This window comes from Bubalus kerabau, chromosome 5 (assembly GCF_029407905.1).
Source record: "Bubalus kerabau isolate K-KA32 ecotype Philippines breed swamp buffalo chromosome 5, PCC_UOA_SB_1v2, whole genome shotgun sequence".
In the NCBI taxonomy this organism is placed as follows: Eukaryota; Metazoa; Chordata; class Mammalia; order Artiodactyla; family Bovidae; genus Bubalus; species Bubalus kerabau.
This window is the reverse complement of record NC_073628.1, coordinates 115,670,112-115,696,993: the sequence shown is the minus strand read 5'-3', so window position 1 is coordinate 115,696,993 and position 26,882 is coordinate 115,670,112. Positions and strand designations below refer to the sequence as shown.

The 26,882-nt window shown below is 38.2% G+C and overlaps 1 protein-coding gene across 7 annotated transcripts in view; it reads right to left on the bottom strand.

Annotated features, from left to right (window-relative positions):
* The window catches only part of AXDND1 (axonemal dynein light chain domain containing 1), an 81,449-nt gene that overhangs the window by 14,191 nt on the left and 40,376 nt on the right, over positions 1 to 26,882 (bottom strand). For 6 of the 7 annotated variants that reach the window (XM_055582811.1, XM_055582810.1, XM_055582809.1 and 3 more), the window contains exons 17-21: positions 25,983 to 26,184; positions 25,108 to 25,201; positions 21,377 to 21,573; positions 20,257 to 20,353; positions 7,631 to 7,741 (exon numbers count right to left, since the gene is read on the bottom strand). In XM_055582811.1, coding sequence (XP_055438786.1) covers positions 7,631 to 7,741; positions 20,257 to 20,353; positions 21,377 to 21,573; positions 25,108 to 25,201; positions 25,983 to 26,184 — 701 coding nt within the window. The remainder of the gene's footprint in view (positions 1 to 7,630; positions 7,742 to 20,256; positions 20,354 to 21,376; positions 21,574 to 25,107; positions 25,202 to 25,982; positions 26,185 to 26,882) is intronic. The other variant, XM_055582814.1, reaches the window with a different exon arrangement.

Sequence of the window (26,882 nt, the reverse complement as noted above, 5' to 3'; positions counted from 1 at the left end):
TAACTGTTGCTTCTTGACCTGCATACAGGTTTCTCAAGAGACAGTTAGGTGGTCTGGTACGCCCATCTCTTATAGAATCTTCCACACATTTGTTGTGATCCACACAGGCAAAGGCTTTAGCATAGTCAATGAAGCAGAAGTTTTTCTGGAACTTCCTTGATTTCTCCATGATCCAACAGATGTTGGCCATTTGATCTCTGGTTCGTCTCTCTGCCTCTTTGAAACCCAGCATGTATATCTGGAAGTTCTCAGTTCATATACTGCTGAAACCTAGCTTAAAGGATTTTCAGCATAACCTTGCTAGCATGTGAAATGAATGTAATTGTATAGTTTCAACATTCTTTGGCATTGTTCTTTGGGATTAGAATGAAAACTGACTTTTCCCAGTCCTGTGGCCACTGTTCAGTTTTCCAAATTTGCTGACATACTGAGTGCAGAACTTTCACAGCATTATCGTTTAGGATTTTAAACAGCTCAGCTGGAATTCTGTCACCTCCAATAGCTTTGTTTGGAGTAATGCTTTCTACTGCCCACTTGACTTTACACTCCAGGATGTCCAGCTCTAGTTGAGTGGCCATATCATTGTAGTTATCTGGGTCATTAAGACCATTCTTATATAGTTTTGTATATTCTTACCATCTCTTCTTAATCTCTTCTGCTTCTATTAGGTCCTTACTGTTTCTGTCCTTTATCATGCCCATCCTTGCATGAAATGTTCCCTTGATATCTCCAATTTTCTTGACAAGATCTCAAGTATTTCCCATTCTAATGCTTTCCTCTATTTCTTTGCATTGTTCATTTAAGAAGGCCTTCTTATCTCTCCTTGTTATTCTTTGGAACTCTGCATTCAGCTGGATACATCTTTCCCTTTCTCCCTTGCTTTTTGCTTCTCTTCTTTCCTCAGCTATTTGTAATGTCTCCTCAGACAACTACTTTGCCTTATTGCATTTCTTTTTCTTTGGGATGGTTTTGGTCACTGCCTCTTGTACAATTTTACAAACCTCCGTTCATAGTTCTTCAATCACTCTGTCTATCAAATCTATTCCCGTGAATCTATTCATCATCTCCACTGTATAATCATAAGGGATTTGATTTAGTTCATACTGAATTACCTAGTGGTTTTTCCCTACTGTCTTCAATTTAAGCCTGAATTTTGCAATAAGGAGTTCATGATCTGAGCCACAGTCAGCTCTCTAGGACTTGTTTTTGCTGACTGTATAGAGTTTCTCCATCTTTGGCTGCCAAGAACACAATCAATCTGATTTCCATATTGGCCATCTGGTGATATCCATGTGTAGAACTGCCTCTTGGGTTATTGGAAAAGGGTGTTTGCTATGACCAGTGCATCCTCTTGACAAAACTCTGTTACCCTTTGCCCTGGTTCATTTTGTATTCCAAGGCCAAACTTGCCTATTATTCCTGGTGTCTCTTGACTTCTTACTTTTGCATTTCAATCCTCTATGATGAAAAGGATATCTCTTTTTTGATGTTAGCCCTAGATGGTGTTGTAGGTCTTCATAGAACTGGTCGACTTCAGTTTCTCCAGCATCAGTGGTTGGGACATAGACTTGGATTACTGTCACGTTGAATGGTTTGCCTTGGAAACGAAGTGAGATCATTCTGCTATTTACAAGGTTGCACCCAAGTACTGAATTTCAGACTCTTTTGTTGACTATTAGGGCTATTCCATTTCTTCTAAGGGATTCTTGCCCACAGTATTAGATATAATGATCATCTGAACTAAATTCGCCCATTCCTGTCCATTTTCATTCACTGATTCCTAAGATGTCAATGTTCACTCTTGCCGTATCCTGCTTGACCACATCCAGTTTACCTTGATTCATGGACCTAACATTCCAGTTCCTAACATTCCAGTTCTTTATAGCATCAGACTTTACTTTCATCAGCAGACACATCCAGAACTGAGTGTCATTTCTGCTTTGGCCCAGCTGCTTCATTCTTTCTGGAGCTATTAGTAATTGCCCTTTGCTCTTCCCCAGTAGGGTACTGAACACCCTCAGACCTAGGGGGTTCATCTTCTAGCGTCATATTTTTTTGCCTCTTCATACTGTTCATGGGGTTCTCAAGGCAAGAATGCTGAAATGGTTTGAAGTGGTTTCCCTTCTCCAGTGGATCACATTTTGTCAGCACTCTCCACCATGACCTGTCCATCTTGGGTGTCCCTACATAGCGTGGATCACAGTCTTATTGAGTTACACAAGACTGTGACCCATGAAGGGGCAAAATAAGTAAGTAGCTGAATTTGTGGATCTGGAGTTTAGATTGGAAGGCTGTTGGTTATAGATAAAGATTTAACAGTTATCTGCATTTATTTAAAGCCAAGAAAGTAAATTATATTGCCAAATGAGAACTTGTGAAATGACTAGGTGACAAGGCCTTATTTGGACAGGAACCTAGTCACAAAAAGGGTCAGGGAAGAATGAGGAGACTGGAAAGGAAGCTAAAAGTTGCCTCAGAAGTGTGAAAGGGTCACAAGGAAAGCCAAAAGCGAAGAGAGAAGGAGTCAACAATGTTGAATACCTCAGTGGAGTCTGCACAAATATTGACTAAAGACTGTCCTTCAGAAGTTTATTGCAGCAATATTTATAAAGCAAAGTTATACATAAGCTTAATACCCACAATAGAAAAATGCCATTAAAAAATATAGTATAAACCTACAAGATATTTTATAGCAATTTTTAATTATACTGTAGCATTATGTACATGGTGTAGAAAAATAGTATATTAGGATATTTTTCCAAAATGAAAATACTTTTCCTGATAACACACTATTGCTATAAAATATTTGAACATTACAGAGAAATTAATAATCTCAACCCTCAGAGGTAACAACTTGAATCACTTTGTTGAATATTCTAGTCTGCTTTATCCACATATAAACACATTCATACAAATGAAATAATAATAAATGTTTTGTTCCTTCATCTGCTTGTCTCAATAGCATATCATGGGTGATTCTTATTTCACTATATAACCATCTATTTTATCTGTATGGAATTCTACTACTTGAACATACCATAATTTATGAAAGTAATTTTCTATTGATCAGTATTTATATTGTTTCTTATATTTTGTTACAAATAATACTGTAATTAATATTCTTACATAGATATATGTTCAAATTATCAGATAGGCTACATAGTTATATTTAAACTTTAAAAGAAATAAGAGATTGAAACTATGAAAGATTACAAAAATAATCAGATTTGAAAAAGAACCAAATAGAACTTGAACAATTAAATTTCAAACTCAACAGAAAGCTTTAAGAGCAGATTAAACTCAGCTAAAGAGCAAATCAGTGAACTGGAAATTAAGTCAGAAGAAATCATCCAGGAATCAATGCAGGGAGGCAAAGAGATAGAAAATATGAAGAATTAAAAGACATTGGGGACAGATTCCAATATATATCCATTCAGAGTGAAGGAAAGGAAAGAGAAAATACAGTAGAGACAATAATTGAACAGCTGATGACTGAGAATTTTCCAAATCCAATGAAAGATACCCAGCCAAAGATTCTGAAAACCAAGAGAATCCCAAGTAAAATTTAAAAAAGAAAAACTTCATCCACATTTATCAGAGTGAAGCTGCAAAATGCCAAAATAAAAAAGAATATCTTAAATGCAGCCAGAGAGATTAACTTCAAAAGAATTGACAGCTGGATTTTTACTTATTAATTTGTGCCTGTGCTGCGTCTTCCTTTCTACATGGGCTTTTCTCTAGTCGCAACGACTGGGGGCTACTCTTCGTTGCAGTGCACAGACTTATCGCCGTGGCTTCTCTTGTTGCAGAGCACGGGCTCTAGGGTGCGCAGAGCGCGGGCTCTAAGGTGCGCAGAGCGCGGGCTCTAGGGTGCGCAGAGCGCGGGCTCTAAGGTGCGCAGAGCACGGGCTCAACAGTTGTGGGGCAAAGGCTTAGTTGCTCCGCAGCGTGTGGGATCTTCCCATACCAGGGATCGAACCCATGTCTCCTACATTGGCAGGTGTATTATTTACCACTGAGCCACAAAGGAAGTCTGACAGCTGGATTTTCAATTGTCAGTTTGGTAACAACAAAACCCGGAAAAGAGTGGAAACAGTATCTTCTATGTGCAGAGAGAAAATCATTCTAGAATTGTATACACAGCAAAAAATTTAAGAATGAGAGTGAACAAAAGACATTTTCAGACAACCAAAAATTGAGTTTGCCTTCAGCAGGTCCTCACTAATGAAAATTCTAAAGATTAAGGCAGAAGGAAAGAGGAGAATAATTCAATGCAATTAGACAAGAAAAAGCAATTAAAGGCATAATAATTGGGGGGAGGGAAAGAGGTAAAACTATTTCTATGCATAGGTGGTTTAATTGAATATCTGGAGAACCCAAAAGAATTTATTGAAAAACAATTAAAATAATAAGATAATTTAGTAGTCACCATACAAAAAATTAAAATACAGAAATCAGTAATATATACATAGTTACCAATTAGAAGGTATAATGGAAAATAAGATTCCATTTAAAATATCAAAAAATAAAATATTCAAGCCTACCTTACAAGAAATGTGCAAAATGAGAAAACGATAAAACATTATTAAAAGGCATACAGGTGGACATCCTATCAGCCATATTCTTCACAGGACTACTCAACAGCATAAAAGTGCGCCCTAAGTTAGTATATAAAGTTTTAAAGAATCATATATTTTCTATCAGATCAGATCAGATCAGATCAGTCGCTCAGTCGTGTCTGACTCTTTGCGACCCCATGAATCGCAGCACGCCAGGCCTCCCTGTCCATCACCAACTCCCGGAGTTCACTCAGATTCACGTCCATCGAGTCAGTGATGCCATCCAGCCATCTCATCCTCTGTCGTCCCCTTCTCCTCCTGCCCCCAATCCCTCCCAGCATCAGAGACTTTTCCAATGAGTCAACTCTTCGCATGAGAGAGATTATATAGAAGAATAAATAAAGAAGAATAGCCATCAAACACCCCAAAAAGATTAGTGAGGAAGTGCTGGCCCTACCAAATATTAAAATGTATCATAAGGCCTCAATAATTAAAAGACTGTGGTGATGACTAATGAACAGACAGATTAATATAAAATAATAGAAAACCTAGACACAGACTTAGGTTGAATATAGCTAGTTTAAAATGTTAGAAATACCATAATATAGAATAGTGGGAAATACTATAATGTGGAGGACGTATCAGCCTTTTCATACAAACTCAAAGACTGAACTAGGACCAGAAGGTAGGAAAAAAGCTACAAGGAAACGTCTATCATTTTGTTCAATAAAAGAATAATGTTCTAATAGTCACTGCTCACCAAAAACAAATGGACTAACTCTGAAAGTTCTCTATCACTTCAGATACTCAAACATAGACCTAATGATCAACTGTGTAGGTGTTACACTAAGATTCATGCATCTGATGGTTGGTTGAATTCAACAACATTTAAAATCCTTTCTGTTCTTAAGTCTTTGTGATTCTGTTTAGGTCTTGAATTTTTTCCTAGATCCGAAGTGCAGCCAAGATTATATCTATGGTACTTCATTAAGTTTCTAAAATTGTACTGTAATTTAAGATGTATAATGTTAATGAAATCATTCAGTGGTTAATTCAAAATAATTCTGGCCAAGATCTGGGCAGCAAAGAAAAAAATGAGAATTTGTTAAGGATGTACAACTTACAAAGATGGTGTTTTTTTCAGTGTTTAAATGTAAAATAAGGAGTTCCCTGGTAGTCTACTGGTTACAATTCAGAGCTTTCATTGTTGTGGCCCAGGTTCAACCCCTGGTTGGGGAACTCCCACAAGCCACATAGTACAGCCAAAATTAAAAAAAAAAAAAAAAAATTTAAATAAATGTAAAACAGAAGTCCTGCAAGTGTATAGACAGAAACTTCCTTCTTAGACCCAAGAGCATTGACATATATGCCATAAGATCACACCTGTATAGTTTATGGCTCCAATAGCAACAGGAGCTTCTTCAGACTTTGCTGGAGACGAACTCCATCAGACTGAAGTAAAAATAAACGTTTGTGACTGCCATTGTGTGCTCAGTCGCTCAGTTGTGTCTGACTCTTTGCAACTCGATGGACGGTAGCCTGCCAGGCTCCTCTGTCCATGGGGATTCTCCAGACAAGACCTCTGTCCATGAGGATTCTCCAGGCAAGAATACTGGAGTGGGTTGCCATGCCCTCCTCCAGGGGCTCTTCCCAACCCAGGGATTGAGCCCAGGTCTTCCACATTGCAGATGGATTCTTTACCAGCTGAGCCACCAGGGAAGTCATTACATACATGATATTCATTGACTCAGAGAAGGCAATGGCACCCCACTCCAGTACTCTTGCCTGGAAAATCCCATGGACAGAGGAGCCTGGTGGGCTGCAGTCCATGGGGTTGCTAAGAGTCGGACACGACTGAGAGACTTCACTTTCACTTTTCACTTTCATGCATTGGAGAAGGAAATGGCAACCCACTCCAGTGTTCTTGCCTAGAGAATCCCAGGGATGGGGGAACCTGGTGGGCTGCCGTCTCTGGGGTCGCACAGAGTCGGACACGACTGAAGTGACTTAGCAGCAGCAGCAGCAGCATTCATTGACTTGGGGGTCCTCAGTTAACAGGTGGTTAAAACTACAGGATTAACATAGCAATGTGGAGAGTGTTGAATGAGAGGGAAAATAAGCCAAGGAAAGAATATCAACATTTAAGAGGCAGGCAGAGGTGGAAGACTACATGAAAAAAAGAAGTAGGAGAAAGATGGAATTTTTGTCTTGCAAAGAGAGATAACCAAAAAAGTGAATGGTTAACAGGATCAAATGCTACAGAGAAGTCAGGTTAAATATGGGATTGGAGACACCTGGATCTGACAATAAGATCACTGGGGGACTTTACATAGAGTTTTAAGAAAAGTGATTGTGCTAGGAAGGAGGGAAAGAAGTAGTAAAGGAGGAGAAAAATATCAAAGGACATATTTTCTCAGATGGAAGAGAGACCGTGATTATAGATTGCTAATACAGGGAGGCCTGGCATGCTGCGATTCATGGGGTCGCAAAGAGTCGGACACGACTGAGCAACTGAACTGAACTGAATACATTGATAAAATGGAATCATTAGAGAGGAAGGCAGTAAAGATACTAAAGAAAGAAGACAATGCACATGAGATTAAGTACCCAAAGGAAGACATAACCTTGGATGGGAAGACTGAGACTAAGTGGAGAAGGAGGGGTGTGGGCAGAAGCAGAGAAGTCTGAGGAGATGCCTCAGGAAGTGGCAGGGCAGCTCCCCTCTATAATATGTTGTGCCGCGCTCAGTCACGTCCCACTCTTTGTGACCCTCTGGACTATAGTCTGTCGGGCTCCTCAGTCCAAGGGATTTTCCAGGCAAGAATACTGGAGTGGGTTGCCATATCCTAGGAGACAAAATCACCCTCCAAGAAAGTGAAGAGAGATGTTTGGGTGAGGACTCTCTTCTTTAGAAGAGAGAAGAGCTGCCAGTGCTCTTGGTCAGAACCCAAATTCTCATAGAATAAATGAATGAGGATTCAAAACATTGGTTGGAAAAAGTCAAGGTGCTCTTATCTATTGAAATACAGGAAAAGCGTGAATGACGACCAGTGCTAATGCATGGCAAATACCTCTTCTCCAAGTAGCTGCTGTTTTTCTTCATGTGTCAGTAACTTAATTTTTCTGCCTTTGAGACCAGAAAGGAGGTGAGAGGACGTGGTGATCCAATCATAACATTCTTTCTGAGAAGAGACAAAAGATAATCACTAAACAGAAAAAAATCAGATGATACCAACTCATTTATTCACTTACTCCTACTGAGGAACTGCTAAGAGTAATTCCTCTAAATATAACTCCATTCAATTAACTTTGTATCAGTTCAGTTCAAAGATTTGTGCAGACGTGATTTTCTATTAATATAGACCTCAATCACATCATCTCTTATCAACAGTGTTTGGGATCTGGGTTAAATGGGACAAGAAGTGTAGTGCTATAAAATTAGAGGCAGAAAGGCTGTTGGATTTACTAAGGTCTAATGACTTGTCCCAGTAAATGTTATGCAACTGACCAGGGTCAATTACAATTATATGACAATAACAGCAGCAAACACTTATGTAGCACTCTGTTCTATGCATCAACATTACTAACTCATTCGGTCCTCATTATGAGACTATTGCGATCCTCATTTTTTAAGATGAGGAAACGGAGGAATAGAGCAGTTAAATATCTCGCTCAAGGTCACATATATATTTACGTACTGTGCTTAGATTCTAATCCAGGTGGCCAGGGCTCTTAACCATTACAAAAATATTACTTCTCCTGCCCCCAATAAAGTGATAGAGTTGAAGCACTTTTTCAGAAAAGGAACTCATCTCTTATCTATTAAGATAACACGATTGGTCCACAGCAGGTCTTATTCCCGCAAAGGGAACAGAAAAACTACCTTTACTAAGATCTCCTACCAACTAATGGAGAAGGCAATGGCACCCCACTCCAGTACTCTTGCCTGGAAAATCCCATGGATGGAGAAGCCCGGTGGGCTGCAGTCCATGGGGTTTCTAAGAGTTGGACTCGACTGAGCGACTTCACTTTCACTTTTCACTTTCATGCATTGGAGAAGGACATGGCAACCCACTCCAGTGTTCTTGCCTGGAGGATCCCAGGGACGGGGGAGCCTGGTGGGCTGCCGTCTGTGGGGTCGCACAGAGTCGGACACAACTGAAGTGATTTAGCAATTGAATTCCAAAATATATACTCTCATAGGGCAATTTCAATGGTAGTCATCAATTTAGTATGTTATCACTGAATGCAGAGTTGGCAAGAGGTCTGCACAGTCAGCTCTTGTGAGGCAGCCTGAGCCTCCACCGTACCACTGCCCCTAAAGATCCTTCCAGCCCCAAAATTTGATGCATATTTTAACTTTATCATACCTAGAACAAAAACATTTGTCAATTTTGAAAATAGTAATGACCTTTTAAAAGTTTTAGTTCTTCATAGTTAGTTCACCATCCATGAGAAATAAACTATTTTCAGCTGAATTGCAGTCTATAAAGCAGACTCTAGTCATTTTCTTACAAACTTCTGAGACATTGAAAATACTACCATAGAACATCTGGTGGGAAAATATCACTACAAGTCTTTTAAAAATATATATTTACTTATTTGGCTGCACAGGGCCTTGGTTGTGGCATGCGGGATCTTTCCATTGTAGCATGGGGAATCTAGTTCCCTGACCAGGGATCAAACCCAGGCCCCAGCATTGGGAGTGTGGAGTCTTAGTCACTGGACCGTCAGAGAAGTCCCAATATGAATTTTTGATAAAAGTTTCAAGGCTACCTATAGAGTCAAGGAAGTTTTCCTAAAAAACCTTTAACACCACCTTTGATAAGCTAGATGGAGATAGCTCGGTTGCCAATCAATATACGTGGATCTCCTTCCATCAATACTCTGATTCTGATAACGTCTGATTCAGGGCTGTTAATAAACGCTTCTGATGTGAAGTGAAAGACTAAAATTCATGTCTGGGGAGAAGGAGAAGGTCCTAAAATGTTAAGCTTATTGTAGAGGATCAAAAACAGAAGAACAAAAGGCCACAGGCTATAAGTCGTGGGTCTACGGTGGTAATGTAGTTATTAAGAATCCATCATCTCCAGGTCCCCTCAAAAGGGTAACAAAGCTGAGATCTCTGAGTTTACCTGCTGGAACACTGCAAGAGGCAACTCTCCAGCACCACTCTTCAAAGTCACACTCTTTTCAGAGGCCCAAATCCTGAAACTGGCAGTAGCATCTTGGGCAACATAAAGGTTACTGTAGCCCAAGGTGGATAGCAGGGTCTTGATAGATTACACAGGGCAAGACAAGAAAGAATGGCATCAATTGCAGCCAGAAGTCAGTTTGAAGGGCACCAGCCAGAAGTCCTCTCATTTCTATCATGGTAGGTATTTCTTTGGCATTGAAAGGATTGTTCCTTCCCACATGTTCTCAGAACTATCAGGTGCTGGTCAGTGTGTGTCTTCCACCAGTCTTGGCCTGCTGAAAGTTATCTCAGAAATCTTTCCAGGTAATCTGCTGATTGCTCAGATTATGAACAAACTCCAAGGCATCAGTGACTCTAAATCTAGATGCCTGGCACATTATAGATGACCAACCTAACACACTTGAAAAAATACATCTATCTGGCTTATTCTAGGTTTTCAGCAGCTGCTTCAGCTGTAGTGGACCCAGTGTTGTAGTCTGACTGGATGCCAGGACTCTTTGATATAGTGCTCCTGAACAGCGAATGAAAACATAAGCAAGTCTCATTCCCAAGTGAAGCAGCTGATATGCACTGAGATCATCTTTTTTTTCAGAAATAGGCATAGGGGTAAGAATCCCAAGAACTGAGTCCTCTTGGAAGATGGCAGCCCAGCTGGGTGAGGTCCGAATGAATACACCAGGATCAGATGGGAGGTAAATAGGGTCATTAGTTACTGCACTGCCTTGATGGTCTTGGGGAACTAGATCATCCCCAAGACTTCATGAAGAAGTCATTTCTCTAGGGGATTATTATGGTAGAGTGGAGTATGAACCATCAGTAAGAGTGATCAGACTCCAGAGGATGCTGATTTAAGAGGCCTCCTGATCCAGAAACCAGTCCAACATCATGCAACTCTCACATTTATCAGGAAGGAGCCCAAGAAATACCAGATTGTGGGAAACCATCATTAAGGTCAAATATCAGTCCTTTGGGTTGGCAAGATGTTCTTCTCCAGGGGCTGGAATGTGACTGGGGTGTGCTACAAGCCACAGAGCATCACAGTATGCCCACACTAGAGAAAGCTTCTCTGGAGAACCATCTTCTATTCTTCACCTTTTAGGATATGAATAAGGCCATATAAGTTCCAGAGTTTGATGTCATAAAGATTCACATACCACACAGGTTGTCCAGGAGATGAGGGGAAGACAGTAGTAGTCAGGATGGGGATGAATTTGAAATGAAGATAACCCTAATGAGAGGGGAACTAACCATTAATTTAAAAATAAAATAAAGAGTACTGAGGCAGTTCCAGGGCAGGTGCATGGCTGTTGAGCCATAAACTAGCTTGATGTACCCATTGAAAGGCCTCAGCCTCAGGCTTAAAGAGGGGACAGATGCATTTGGGAGGGAAAAAGGCCCGAGCATAGGGCCAATTAAAGTCTTACTTCTGGTGGAAGAGCAGATCCTCAGCCTTCTCTGATAACATCTTCCCAGTTTATTAATCTGAAATTGTTGGCAAAAGGATAGTAAATTAATGAGAAAGAGCTTAACAGAAGACCAAATTAGCCTGGTGGAAAGGATAGGTTCTCAGAGATGGTTAGGTCATGGACCTCCAGTCAGGGGCTGAGGTGAATTAGGCTGTGAATGGTCCACTGCACAAAGCTCTCATAAAATCTCCTAATATGGTTCTTTTGGGGGGGGGGCAGCACCATGCAGCTTGCAGGACCTTAGTTCTTGAGCAGGGATCAAACCCAGGACCCTGGCAGTGAAAGCACCAAGTTGTAACCACTGGACCACCAGAGAATGTCCTGGATGACTTTATATAAGTCCCCAAGATCCCCTCACCATAACATCTCCCCCATATTGCTATAGCTTTAACATTTTTTTAAAGATTTTTTTTTATGTGTACCAATTATAAAGTCTTTATTGAATTTATTACAATATGGCTTCTCTTGTTTATGCTCTGGTTTCTTGGCCTTGATGCATGTGACCAGGGATGGAACCCACACCTCCTGCATTGAAAGGCAAAGTCTCAACCACTGGACTACCAAGGAAGTCCCCTATATAGCTTTAACTTTAATAAGGAGATATACCTCAAAGTACCCTGAATCTTCATTCTAAAATCGCCCTTATCTGAAAATGTGGTCTCATCACATAGCTCTATCCCATTTAAGTAAATGAGAAATAAGGTGTATAACAAAACAGGCTAATGAGTCCCAACCACCATCTATGGCAGATCCAGCCTACCAAAACCAGGATATTCACCACATCCGGGTGGGTAGCAGCAGGCCTGAGAAGATGTGAGCAACTTCCAGATGCACAGTATAAGGGCTACAAGATCCAAGAGACCGTTCAGTTCAGAGGCACACAAATCTGCTGGAAACAATGCCTCTGAGGTCTTCCCGGAAACAAAACTAAAAGACATTTCAGTTCCTAAATGAGAAGTAAAATATACTTATAAAAACATATTTCAAATACTAAAATATTCTTACTCTCCTGACATGTACGCTATTCATAGTGTTATTATTTTAAGTTTCTACTGAATGGAATTGCTATTGTAAAATTTGGATTTAGCATCTATATTTATGAAGTTTATTTCTCCTAAACTTCATTTGTAGTTTGACTTCATTTGACTTCCCTTATAGCTCAGTCAGTAAAGAATCTGCCTGCAGTGCAGGAGACCTGGGTTCAATCCCTGGGTTGGGAAGATCCCCTGGAGAAGGAAATGGAAACCCACTCCAGTATCCTTGGCATGGAAAATCTCATGGACAGAGGAGCCTGGTGGGCTGCAGTCCATGGGGTTGCAAAGAGTCAGGCACAACTGAGCAACTAACACTAACACTATTTCTCCTATAATTTACTGAGGTTAAAAAAAACTTTACCAGCTATATGAAATAAACTGGGGAAAAGTTCAATCATTACCTATGTTCTTAAACTGTTTATATAGCGTGGGGATTACCTGCACCTTCAAAGTCTGAACACATCTATGGAGTCCAGGCAAAATTTTGAGGTTCTTTTTCAACAAATGCATCAATTTCTTCTCTGAAAATTGACCAGTTTTATCCTTCTAAAATTGTTACTGTATATTTTCCTAGAAATTCTCCATTTCTTAGAGATTTTAAAATTAATTAGTAAGATACTGCACATAAAATTTTGTTATAATCCATTTTTTAATAAACTGTGAGATCTATTACACATACAGAAGAGCATAAAATCATAGAATTTAATGAGAACAGTCATTTAAACATCAAACAGACCAAAGACCAGAAAACTGCCTACATTCTATACACCAGTCCTGATACAGCATAATACAATTATCCATTCTACTGTTTATGGGCGGGTCTCAAAATCATAAGCTCAGCTATACTTTACGTGCATGTACTCAGTCGCTTCAGTAGTGACCAACTCTGTGCGACCCCATGGACTACAGCCTGCCAGGCTCCTCTGTCCAGGGGTTCTCCAGGCAAGAATACTGGAGTGGGTTGCCATGTCCTCCTCTGGGGGATCTTTCCCACCCAGGGATCAAACTACACTCCCTGCACTGCAGGCAGGCTCTTTACCCACTGAGTCACCATACCTTATGAAACAAGAAAAGGAAGAGTAAATTAAACCCAAAATAAGTAGAAATAAGGAAATAATAAAGAGCAGTGTGGAAATTAGTGAAACAGAAAAATAGAAAAAAATTTGTAAAGGCAAAATCAAGTTTTTGAGATCAAAAAAATAGACAAATCTTTTTATAGACTGATGAGAAAAAAAAGAGAAAAAATACAAAATTTCGATAACAGGGACAAGAGTGGACATCCTATAATTATTAAAAGGATAATGGGGAATAATGTGAGCAACTCTACATCAATAAATTAGACAACTTAGATGAAATTACAGATTCCTTACAAGACCAAAGCTAAGGAGCTCTCTCAAGAAGATATAATAGCCCTATATGCAGTAAGGAAATTTCCTTAAACCCAGTAGAGAAACTGGCTAGACTTGTATCTGAATAGCTCTATCTTTGTAACGTAAAACTTTCTCACAAACCTAAATGACTTCACTGGTGAATTGTATCAAACATTTAAGGAAGAAAAATATATAATACTATACAAATTGCTCTATAAAATAGAAGAGTAAAAAACACTTCCCAACTCATTTTAAGAGACTAACATTACCCCTAATATCAAAACCAAAAATATTAGAAAACAAAGTAAACTACTAATATATAATCAGTATCTTCAAGAACATCAATGCAAAAATTCTACACAAAACTTCAACCAATTGAATTTAGTAATATATAAAAAGATAGTACACCATGATCAGATCAGATCTGATCAGTCGCTCAGTCGTGTCCGACTCTTTGCAACCCCATGAATTGCAGCACGCCAGGCCTCCCTGTCCATCACCAACTCCCGGAGTTCACTCAGACTCACGTCCATCGAGTCAGTGATGCCATCCAGTCATCTCATCCTCTGTCGTCCCCTTCTCCTCTTGCCCCCAATCCCTCCCAGCATCAGTCTTTTCCAATGAGTCAACCCTTCGCATGAGGTGGCCAAAGTATTGGAGTTTCAGCTTTAGCATCATTCCTTCCAAAGAAATCCCAGGGCTGATCTCCTTCAGAATGGACTGGTTGGATCTCCTTGCAGTCCAAGGGACTCTCAAGAGTCTTCTCCAACACCACAGTTCAAAAGCATCAATTCTTCGGCGCTCAGCCTTCTTCACAGTCCAACTCTCACATCCATACATGACCACAGGAAAAACCATAGCCTTGACTAGACGAACCTTTGCTGGCAAAGTAATGTCTCTGCTTTTGAATACGCTATCTAGGTTGGTCATAACTTTCCTTCCAAGGAGTAAGCGTCTTTTAATTTCATGGCTGCAGTCACCATCTCCAGTGATTTGGGAGCCCAAAAAAATAAAGTCTGCCACTGTTTCCACTGTTTCCCCATCGATTTCCCATGAAGTGATGGGACCGGATGCCATGATCTTCGTTTTCTGAATGTTGAGCTTTAAGCCAACTTTTTCACTCTCCACTTTCACTTTCATCAACAGGCTTTTTAGTTCCTCTTCACTTTCTGCCATAAGGGTGGTGTCATCTGCATATCTGAGGTTATTGATATTTCTCCTGGCAATCTTGATTCCAGCTTGTGTTTCTTCCAGTCCAGCATTTCTCCTGATGTACTCTGCATAGAAGTTAAATAAGCAGGGTGACAATATACAGCCTTGACGTACTCCTTTTCCTATTTGGAACCAGTCTGTTGTTCCATGTCCAGTTCTAACTGTTGCTTCCTGACCTGCATACAAATTTCTCAAGAGGCAGATCAGGTGGTCTGGTATTCCCATCTCTTGAAGAATTTTCCACAGTTTATTGTGATCCACACAATCAAAGGCTTGCCAAAATCAGATTGATTATATTCTTTGCAGCCAAAGATGGAGAAGCTCTATACAGTCAGCAAAAACAAGACCAGGAGCTGACTGTGGCTCAGACCATGAACTCCTTATCCCAAATTTAGACTTAAATTGAAGAAAGTAGGGAAAACCACTAGACCATTCAGGTATGACCTAAGTCAAATCCCTTATGATTATACAGTGGAAGTGAGAAATAGATTTAAGGGACTAGATCTGATAGATAGAGTGCCTGATGAACTATGAAATGAGGTTCGTGACACTGTACAGGAGACAGGGATCAAGACCATCCCCATGGAAAAGAAATGCAAAAAAGCAAAATGGCTGTCTGGGGAGGCCTTACAAATAGCTGTGAAAAGAAGAGAAGCAAAAAGCAAAGGACAAAAGGAAAGATATAAGCATCTGAATGCAGAGTTCCAAAGAATAACAAGGAGAGACAAGAAAGCCTTCCTCAGTGATCAATGCAAAGAAATAGAGGACAATAACAGAATGGGAAAGACTAGAGATCTCTTCAAGAAAATCAGAGATACCAAAGGAACATTTCATGCAAAGATGGGCTTGATAAAGGACAGAAATGGTATGGATCTAACAGAAGCAGAGATATTAAGAAAAGATGGCAAGAATACACAGAAGAACTGTACAAAAAAGATCTTCATGATCCAGATAATCACGATGGTGTGATCACTGACCTAGAGCCAGACATCCTGGAATGTGAAGTCAAGTGGGCCTTAGAAAGCATCACTACGAACAAAGCTAGTGGAGGTGATGGAATTCCAGTTGAGCTATTTCAAATCCTGAAAGATGATGCTGTGAAAGTGCTGCACTCAATATGCCAGCAAATTTGGAAAACTCAGCAGTGGCCACAGGACTGGAAAAGGTCAGTTTTCATTCCAATCCCAAAGAAAGGCAATGCCAAAGAATGCTCAAACTACCACACAATTGCACTCATCTCACATGCTAGTAAAGTAATGCTCAAAATTCTCCAAGCCAGGCTTCAGCAATACGTGAACCGTGAACTTCCTGATGTTCAAGCTGGTTTTAGAAAAGGCAGAGGAACCAGAGATCAAATTGCCATCTGCTGGATCATGGAAAAAGCAAGAGAGTTCCAGAAAAGCATCTATTTCTGCTTTATTGACTATGCCAAAGCCTTTGACTGTGTGGATCACAATAAACACCATGATCAAGTGGGGTTTATACCAGGAACGTAAGGTTCATTTAATATTCAATTCAAAAATCAATCAGGGACTTCCCTGGTGACCCAGTGGTTAAGAATCTGCCTTCCAACGTAGGGAACATGAGTTTGATCTCTGGTCAGAGAACTAAGATCCCACATGCCCATGGGGCAACTAAACCCACGCACCACAACTAGAGAACCCAAGCACTGCTACTGACCCAGTGTGTCCTAAAGCCTGTGCTCCACCAAAGCAGCCTGTGCGCTGCAACTAGAGAAAGTCCACACACACAATGAAGACCCAGCGCAGTCAGAAATAAATAAATAATTAAAACATCAATCAATGTTAGTGGTCATGTTAAAAGACTAAAAAAGACAACTCATCGACTGTCTCAGTAGAGGCAGAAAAAGGATTTGATAAAATCCAACATTCAACATTCATTCCTGACTCTAAAAAGATTTTTAACAAACATGGAATAAAAATAAAGCTTCCTCAATATGATAAAAGACACCTAGGAAAAGCCTACACCTTCCATTATACTTAAAGATGACAGGATAAATACTTTCCCCCAAACTATAATAAGGATATCTGTTCTCACCACTTTTACTCAGTCTGGTACTGGAGACTCTAGTTAGTCAAGAAGTCAAGAAAAAGAAATTAAAGGCATGTAAATTAGAAAGAAATAAATAAAACTGTCCTTATCTGCAGATGATATAATTATGTACATAGAAAATTCTAAGGAATCTGGGGGGAAAAAAAAAACTTCTTAGCAGGGATAAGTGAGTTCAGTAAGGTCACAAGATATGAAATAAATATATTTTAAAAATCATGATACAATGCTCATTGTAGCACTGTGCTCAATAGCCTAGACATGGAAGCAACCTAAATGCCCATAAACAGAGGAATAAAGATGTGATACACACACACACACACACACACATATATATACACACACACATAGAACAGTACTCAGTCATAAAAAGAATGAATTACTGACATTTGCAGCAACATGGATGGACCTAGAGATTATCATACTAAGTGAAGCCAGATAGAGAATGATAAATATCATATCACTCATATGTGCAATCTAATTTAAAAAAATTTTTAATCATTTTTAAAAAATGATACAAATAAACTTTTACAAAATAGAAAGTCTTACAGATATAAAAAACAAGCTTATGATCACCAAAGGGGAAAACATGGGGGGAAGGGATAAATCAAGAGCTTGGGATGAACATACCCAAACTATTATATACAAGATAGATAATGAACAAGGACATCCTATAGAGCACAGGAAACTCTACTCAATATTCTGTGATCACCTATAAGAAAAAAGAATCTAAAAAGGAATGAATAGGGACTTCCTGGTGGTCCAGTGGATAAGAATCTGCCTGCTAATGCAGGGGACATGGGTTCAGTCCCTGATCTGGGAAGATCTCATGTGTCACAGAGCAACTAAGTCCATGGCACCACAACTACTGAATCCCGCATGCCTAGTACCTGAGCTCTGCAGCAAGAGGAGCCACCACAGTGAGAAGCCTGTGCACAACAAGGAAGAGTAGCTCTGCTCTCCATGACTAGAGAAGGCTTGTGTGTGCAGCAACATGGACGCGACACAGCCAAAAATACATAAATACCTAAAAAGAATGAATACATGTATATGCATAACTGAATCACTTTGCTGTACACCTGAAACTAACACAACATTGTAAATCAACTATACTCCAATAAAATCAAAAATTTTAAAAATCAGTGATAATTCTGTTACAAAAGAATAAGAAATTGAAATTATAGAATAATATAATTTGCAACAGTACCAAAATACAAAATACATAGGAATAAACCTTACAAAGACCTATATACTGAAAACTACAAAACTTTGCTGAAAGAAATAAAGAACTTAAGTAAATGAAGAGATATATAATCTTCACAGGCCCAAAGACTCAATACTGTTAGGATGTCAGTTCTCCACAAATTAATCAATAGATAAAATGTAAGCATAAGAAAAATCCTAATAGGTTTCTTTGGAAACATTGATAAGCTAATTCTAAGAACTTCACATATGGAAAGCAAAGGACCTAGAATAGCCTGGGCAATCTTGAAAAAGAACAAATTTGGAGGATTTACATTACTAATCTCAGAACATTATAAAACTATAGCAATCAAAACAGTTTGATAATGGCGACAATGTTGACACACAGATAATAGAACATAGTAGAATATCCAGAATAATATCCATATACACGATCAATGTGCTGTGCTTAGTCGCTCAGTCGTGTCTGACTCTCTGGGACCCCATGGACTGTAGCCTGCTGGCTCCTCTGTCCATGGGGATTCTCCAGGCAAGAACACTTGAGTGGGCTGCTGTGCCCTCCAGATTTTTAAAAAAGATTAAAAGGCTTCTGAATAGAGAAAGGGTAGTTTTTTTCAACACACAGTGCTAAACAACTGGATATCCAAATGCCAAAAAGTTAACTTCAACCCATATCTGGCACCAGAAAGGAAAAAAACGGGTCACTCAAAATGGGTCACAGATCTGAACCCACAAAGCTTAAAACTATAAATCTTCAGATGTTACTATACAAAATTTTTCCTAGATAACAATACCAAAAGAAGACCCATAAAAGAAAAAAAATGATAGATTGGACTTCATCAGTTAAGAAGTTCTCCTTTTTGAAAGACATTTTTAAGAGAAGAAAAGGAAGTCACAGACTGAGAGAAAATATTTCTAAATCACACATCTGATAAAGGACTTTTATCCAGAATATATAATATACTTTCAAATTCAATGATAACAAAACAAACAAACCAATAATAAAAGGTCAAAGATTTGAGCAGATATTTCGCCTTTTTTCCATGAACAGTTTATTAATTTTATTTCACTTGTAACGACTTCAACATATCAAGTAACCAGTAACAAAATTATAAAACAATTCTATTTCTTTTTTTAGCACTTTTCCAGTTTTACTGATATATACTTGATGTATAACACTGCATATGTTTAATATGTACAACATAATGATTTGATGTATGTATGTATTGCAAAATGATTACCACAACAAATTCAGTTAACATCCATTACCTCACATAGTTACATTTTTTTTTCTTGTGATAACTTTTAAGATCTACCCTCTTAGCAGCTTTGTACCTTTCACCAAAGGAGATGCAATGCCAAATAATCCCATGAAAAGATGTTCAACATCACTGATCGTGAAGGAAATGCAAATTAAAACTACAATGGCATGCCATGAGCCACTTACTGGAATGTCTAAAATTGAAATCACGGTCCGAATCAAATTTTGGTGAGGGTGTGAAACAACTGGAACATTCATATACTGCTGGCAGGAACGTACAAGACAGTTTCTCAAAAAGCTACAAACGCAAGCCATATGACCTAACCATTTCTAGATATTTATTTAAGACAAATGAAAGCGGTGCATATGTACATGCATATCCATTAAAGCTTTACTTGTAATAATAAAAAAAATGGAAATAATTCAAATGTTCATCAGCAAAGAATGGTTGATAAATGATGTATTTCCATTCAATGAGATACTGCTCAGCACTAAAAAGCAATTTTGACAAAAGCAACAGTGCGAATCTAAAAATAATTCTGCTTTGTCAAAGAAGTCAGACAAAGAAATGTATATATTCTGTATGATTCAATTGATATAAATTCTAAAACTTGAAAACTCATCTTTGGGGTTAGAAAGTGGATCAGACGTTGCCTGGGACAGGACAAGGCTGTAAGGAGAGATTATAAAGGGGTACAAGGAAACTTTGAGTTTGTTGGATATGCTCCTTTTTCAGTCATAGTGATTATTTTACAAGTGTATGTACATTTTAGAAATTATCAAATTGCACATTTAAATATGTGCAGTTTGTTGTAAAGCAATTACGCCCCAAAAGTCTACTTAAAACAAACAAAACAAAAGTAAGGGGAATATAGAGTTATTACCTTCATCTTCTCCAGTTCATTAAGTTCTTTATCAGGATTTTTTTCTAAGTGACTTGCTTTATTCACAGCCATAGCTACTACCAGCTCTTTGCAACAACTGAAAAACACACACACATACACACACACATACAGAGCATCACCTTTTTATTGCTGGTTTCTCTTATAAGTCCAAATACAGTGGAAGTTTACCATAATAATTAAGCTACTGATTGACCACAGAATAATTTGTTTCTTGCTCAGTTTCTCAGTCCTATCCTCCCCCTCCCCTCCATTCAAGTCATGTTCAACCATTGGTAACGCTGAACGGAAATGAAAGCAAAATTGGCTAAATTGTAAAAGCGACTTCCCAAATCTGAAGTAATCATAGTGACAGTATGCTTCCTAGTTAATAAAGTACAGTTTTATAGACATCTTCTTTGTTCGATGGGAATCTTCTAGCTTTTCAGATATAAGGCTTTTTTCCTCTTTTTAAAAAAATTTATTTGTCTGCATTGGGTCTTAGTTCCTGATCACAGGGTCTAAGACCTGTGTCTTAGATCCTGACTAGGGATCAAACCCAAGCCTCTGGCAATGAGAGCTCAGAGTCTTAGCCACTGGACCACCAGTAAAGTTGCTCACCTTTTGCTTTTTTAAAATATGTTTTGGTTGGTGTTTAGTAAAACATATAAAAGTATACATTCAATTTTGCATGGAATTACATATGCAAATTACACTTACTCCCCCCACAATAGGTGCAAAACTGCAATTTATTTATGCAGCTGGTTTGGTTTGTTGTTTTTTTTTGTTTTACTTCTCACTCCCACATATATATACACTTCCTATCCTGCTTCCTATCCTGCTTATGCTAACACTGTTTTCAAAGGAATTCTAAAGTAATTAAGAAAACACCAAAATTTCACATTCCAACAGGACAGTGTTGAAGCTAGTTTAAAAACTGACCTAGTATTTCTTTCAGGGTTTTAAAACAATCCCTCATTGCTACTACTAACTGCCCTTCTCTCCTCTGCTTTTTTTTTTTTTTTAATTTTTATTGGAGTATAGCTGATTTACAGTGTTTTTCCTCTGCTTTATGTCATGTTTAATTTTCAACAGAAATAATACAATAACCGGATAGTTTCACCTGCTCAAATAGCTGGAATATTGGGACAACTTTTTTGCCAGGGCCATTGCATCTAGCTCTAACTTGGCAATTCCGAGGTCACGTTTTTCAGCACTATTCTCCAGACTTATGAGAGTATCTGGATCAGGAAAGTCAGGTATCATTAAAATCAGCAAATTTACCATCCACTGGATCATGGGTATATGCAATTCATCCATCTGTTAAAAAAAAAAAGATTATAATATAAATGACCCACTTAAAATAAATCAAACAGCAAAAACCATATAAAGTTTAAAATAGAACTGTTTTGTAACAAATCAATTATCACATCAATCCAATCAATTAAATCCTTAGATCAGAGTCAGGTCTTTGTGAGGAACAGTGTCAGGCCTTAGTGAGGACCATAGGCTTTAGTGAGGAGCTGATACAAATTAAACCAGTCAAACCAAACTGATCAATCTAATCTACTCAATCCAACCCTTCAATCAAATCAAGCCCAGCAGGGGATTTAGTGAGGAGCAGAGTTAGGGGGCACCCCACTCCAGTACTCTTGTCTGGAAAATCCCATGGACGGAGGAGCCTGGTAGGCTGCAGTCCATGGGGTCGCTAAGAGTCGGACACGACTGACTTCACTTTCACTTTTCACTTTCATGCATTGGAGGAGGAAATGGCAACCCACTCCAGTGTTCTTGCCTGGAGAATCCCAGGGACGGCAGGGCCTGGTGGGCTGCCATCTATGCGGTCGCACAGAGTCGGACACGACTGAAGCAACTTAGCAGCAGCAGCAGTAGCAGCAGAGTTAGGGGAAGGGCAACTCTTCCTGAGAAAGAGTTAAAATGACTACTACCTTTCACAAGTCAAAGATATTTTCCCCACAAAAACCCTGTTGCTTCTCAACTACACTAATTCTTCTTAGAGAATTAATTCTCTAAACTTTTCTTTCATACATCAATGGCCTGGATGATACTGTCGTTGAAAAAACTCATTTTTGCTTACATAAAATATTAATAAGTCCTTAAAGCATGCTTATGAAATAAACATATTTGTTATCTTCATTTCAAACCTGTATTAAAGAGATTAAATCACAGAAACAAGGTCATGCAATACTTCACAGATGAATTTAAAATTAGAATAAATTAAACACAGAAGAATATCTTTTACTTTCACAAAGATACGGAATCATTCTCTTTAATTAGATGGAGAGTGAAAATGATTTTTATAATAAACCAGATTTATTGTGATTCAGATACCAAATTCTTAGGAGAAATTTTAAGATGAAGTGTTTTATAAAAAGGCACACTTGTTTCAAATTTATTGATCTTTTCAGGGATGACAAGTGGCAAAACAGCCATCTCCTAGCTGATATTAAAAAAAAAAAATCACAATTCAACCCTTCAAAATATAATTGATGTTGGGATTTCCCTGATCCAGTGGTTGAGACTCTATTCTTCCAAAGCAAGGGGCACAGGTTTGATCCCTGGTTGGGGAACTAAAATTCCCCATGCCTCATGGCATGCCCAAAATTTTTTTTAATATATAAAATTGATGTTAACAATGAGTGAAAGAAATTTGGGCTTCCCAGGTGGCACTAGTGGTAACGAACCTGCCTGCCAGTGTAGGAGATGAGGGTTCAATCCCTGGGTCAGGAAGATCCCCTGGAGGAGGGCATGGCAACCCACTCCAGTATTCTTGCCTGGAGAATCCCATGGACAGAGGAGCCTGGTGGGCTATGATCCACAGCATCACAAAGAATCGGACACAAGTGAAGTGATTTAACTGCACCCACACAAAATAAATTTATGCTATAGAGCAGTCATTTTGAAAATGGACAGTCGGAAGGATTTCCATCTTGGTTTGAAATTTGTTGCTGAAAATTATATATGGCTCACTTTTTAAAACTCTCAAATTCATATACTTGAAAATCTGGAAATAAGTCTCTAATTGTTTTAAAATCTTACAAATAAAGTGTTTCAATTGATTGCCAATCTTTTGTTTAAAAAAAGAAATGCTGCATTGTCTCATGTTTAGAAAAACAACTGACTGACATTATGGCAGATGGAAAATTTTACTATAATGAATTTCTTCACTTTGGATCGCTTCTTTGCAAGCTATTATTTTAGCAATGACAGTCCTTTAAAAAAAAAGTAACAAAGTAAACTGAACTTAGAAGCAGACCTTCAGATGGCTTTGTCACTAAGTATTAACCTGTGCTTATAAAAAAAATTATGAAGCCTGTTTGATCACATCAGTTTTTTTAAAAATCATTACTAAAAATAATTTTAAAATATTATTCATCTCATCCCTTTTGACTAGTCATATATATTTCACAATGTAGGAAAAAAGTCAATAGAGTAAGTCTCACATATAAGTTGGAAATGAATTGTTCAATGATTTTTTGCTGATAGAGATACACAGTAAAAAATCTTTGAAGGTCGGTTTTACTGCCAAGCAGCACAGATTAGATGAAGTAAAGATATAAAGAAAAAAACAAACAAACAAAAATCTGGAAGAAAGTGGATCAGAAAGAAAAATGAATGGTGAATGAAATAAAGATAAAAATTTTCCATTTTTAAATATTTATACCAATTAATATAGATTAATATGGATATATACAGTTTCTTGAGAAATATATAATATTGCAAGTTTTCTATTCAGTTTAACTACATTATAATCTTATAGCATCAAAATGGAGATGTATAGAGAAGTATATAAAGGTACTTTCTAAATAATCCTATATTATAAAAACTGAATTCCATAATATTAAAAATTGAGACTATGATTCCCCAGAGATAATCCCCAATAGTAAACTGAGTGTCTCATCAAAGAAGGTGTTAATGTAGCAACACCATAAAACATTAGCAATGTTGGAATGTCCTTTCTTACTTCAAAGAAATATTTATTGAGTCTCACTATGCGACAGGCACTCTCCTACCCTTTTTCTTCTTACTTCTGGTTGTGTTCTAAATCAGAAATTTCTCACGGGTCTGGTGATCCCCTGTATCTATATTTCCAGTCTTAACATATTTGCTCCTCAAGTCTTGGTGTTTCTATATTTACAACATGCTCACAGACTGATATAATGCTTCATAAGTAGCATTCCCATATAACACACTGATCTCTGCCTTTCAAATTCCTAATTTAAGCAATATTAAAATTAGCTAAATTCATTTTATCAATTTTGTAACATCAAATATTTGCATATTATACTTACTTATAATAAGAGACTCCTGTGTAAATTTAGATTATAATTAAGACTAGGAAGTGGGAGTAAATATAATAAACTAAGACATCCATTGGAAATTACTTCATGTTGTGATAGTTAAGAAGTCCACAGGTTCAGTTCCTCAGAATGGCAGGGCAAGTCCCTATTCTAATGACTATAAACCAATTGTATTGTAGCATTTTGTCTTTCTTCCTAGAAACACATTTCTGTCAGCCCTTCAGCTAGTCAAGGGCACCAACATAAATCCTTAAAATGATTAACACTATTGAGGGAAAATTTTTTTCAGTATACTGAGTAAAGAGTAAAGATAATACTGGATCTCAAAAACTTTGATCATTACTGAAACTTCATTCCAAACGCAGCAACATACCTCATTTAAAAATCCACTGAAAATCATTTGAGTAATTATGTAAGTTCCCATTTTGCCCTCCCAATCTCCTACTTCAATTAGCCATGACTTGGTTTTTCCCTTGAAGAAAACTCGCAGCCAAGGCATAAAACAATCTAATAAATTCCTGCAAGTACATACTTGGCGCTGAAGTTCCATGTTACCATTGTTAATCTCACCGCCTATCTTCAAAAGCCACTGTTGAATCATGTTAAATATATGTGTTTGTAGTTCCCTGAAGGGAAAAGCAAGTAAAATAAAGGTAAGTGACTTACTTAAGAGTATAAAAGTAAATATGAGATAAAAGAAAGAATTTCATTTGGCTGGGCCTAGTAAACTTTGGCGTGGATAATTGTTTGAGAACTCAGAGGAAGGTGAATCAAAGCCCTGAGATATTTGGTAGAAAGGCTACTCAATGACAACCTTCCTAACCTCACCTCACATTAGGCAGTCGTGAATAATGTAGACCTTACATTCAGTGTTAGCTCTCTACTGTAAAAACTCACACTCACACCCTTTACATTCACTTCTATACCAGTGAGGCCACAAAGTAAGAAATATGAATTTTAAAATCCTCTCAAGAGATCAACTTCCAACATGACAGTGTGAGGAGAAAAGGTGGTCCACTCCCCAGTGAAATTAGTAAAATTACTAAAACAAAACAATAAAATATTGAAAGCCTCTGGACATGGTTTTAAGGACAGACAGCAACTGAAGAAATACATATTCAAGACAATTTATGAAGAGTCAGTAGGAAAGGCAAGAGTCCATGGTATTTGAACCAAAACTCCTCCTGTTGTTCCCCTTCTCAGCTCAGTGAGGCAGAAACTGCACTGTAGATTGCTTTAGTTAAGAACCCAGGACTCTCTCACCCTCCAGCCCCCAGTCAGATGGCTTTCTTCCTGGGAGCAACGGGATGTCAAGGTTTCTCCTTTGATCCCAAATACTCATTATTGAGGCTAAGTACTGAGAAGTGGGGACTCCTTTCACCCCAGCAGATAGCTATGAGAACTTACAGGCCAGAATCCATATCTATGTACTGCGGAACAGTGCCAATAATGTATAATGATGAATCCAACTGAGACTTCATCTCATTAATTTTTTCATTAAGTCCCTCCCATTCTTCAAGAAGCAGGTCAGGAAACTCCAGGAGGCTTTCCAACTTGAAAGAACAGAATTCAAAAGAACTAATCAAAGTTGGGAGAATTTTAGAGGTACCTGGAAAAGTGAGAAAATCATTAACTTTCAGAAGTAGTTAAAAGTCTACTATTTCAATAATAAATTATGAGATCCTAGGGGCATATCTTCTTTTAGTTTCATATTACTCTACAGCGCCTAGTAGAGAATCTTGCAAAGAGTAGTTCCTAAACAAATATTTAGTGAATAAAAACTATATAATCAGTGCTTTTCTAACTGATGAACTATTTTTACTGATGATAGTTTTTACTTTGTCTTATCTTCTTGGTGGACAATGAAATGCATTAAATACCATGAAACCATGAATTACAGTTTCTGTTAAAGACATTAATTCACTGAGTTATCCTGTTAAGAAGACAATAATGAAAAACAGCTTCTTCAAGATTACAGGATAGTTAAAACAGAAACAAGAACAGATAATAGTTCTTGAGTCTTTTTTTTAGGTCATTGTTCAGGTTTATATATAGTTTTGGTCTGCTGCTGCTGTTAAGTCGCTTCAGTCGTGTCCGACTCTGTGCAACCCCACAGACAGCAGCCCACCAGGCTCTGCCGTCCCTGGGATTCTCCAGGCAAGAACACTGGAATGGGCTGCCATTTCCTTCTCCAATGCATGAAAGTGAAAAGTGAAAGTGAAGTTGCTCAGTCGTGTCCAACTCTTTGCAACCCAACGGACTGCAGCCTACCAGGCTCCTCCGTCCATGGGATTTTCCAGGCAAGAG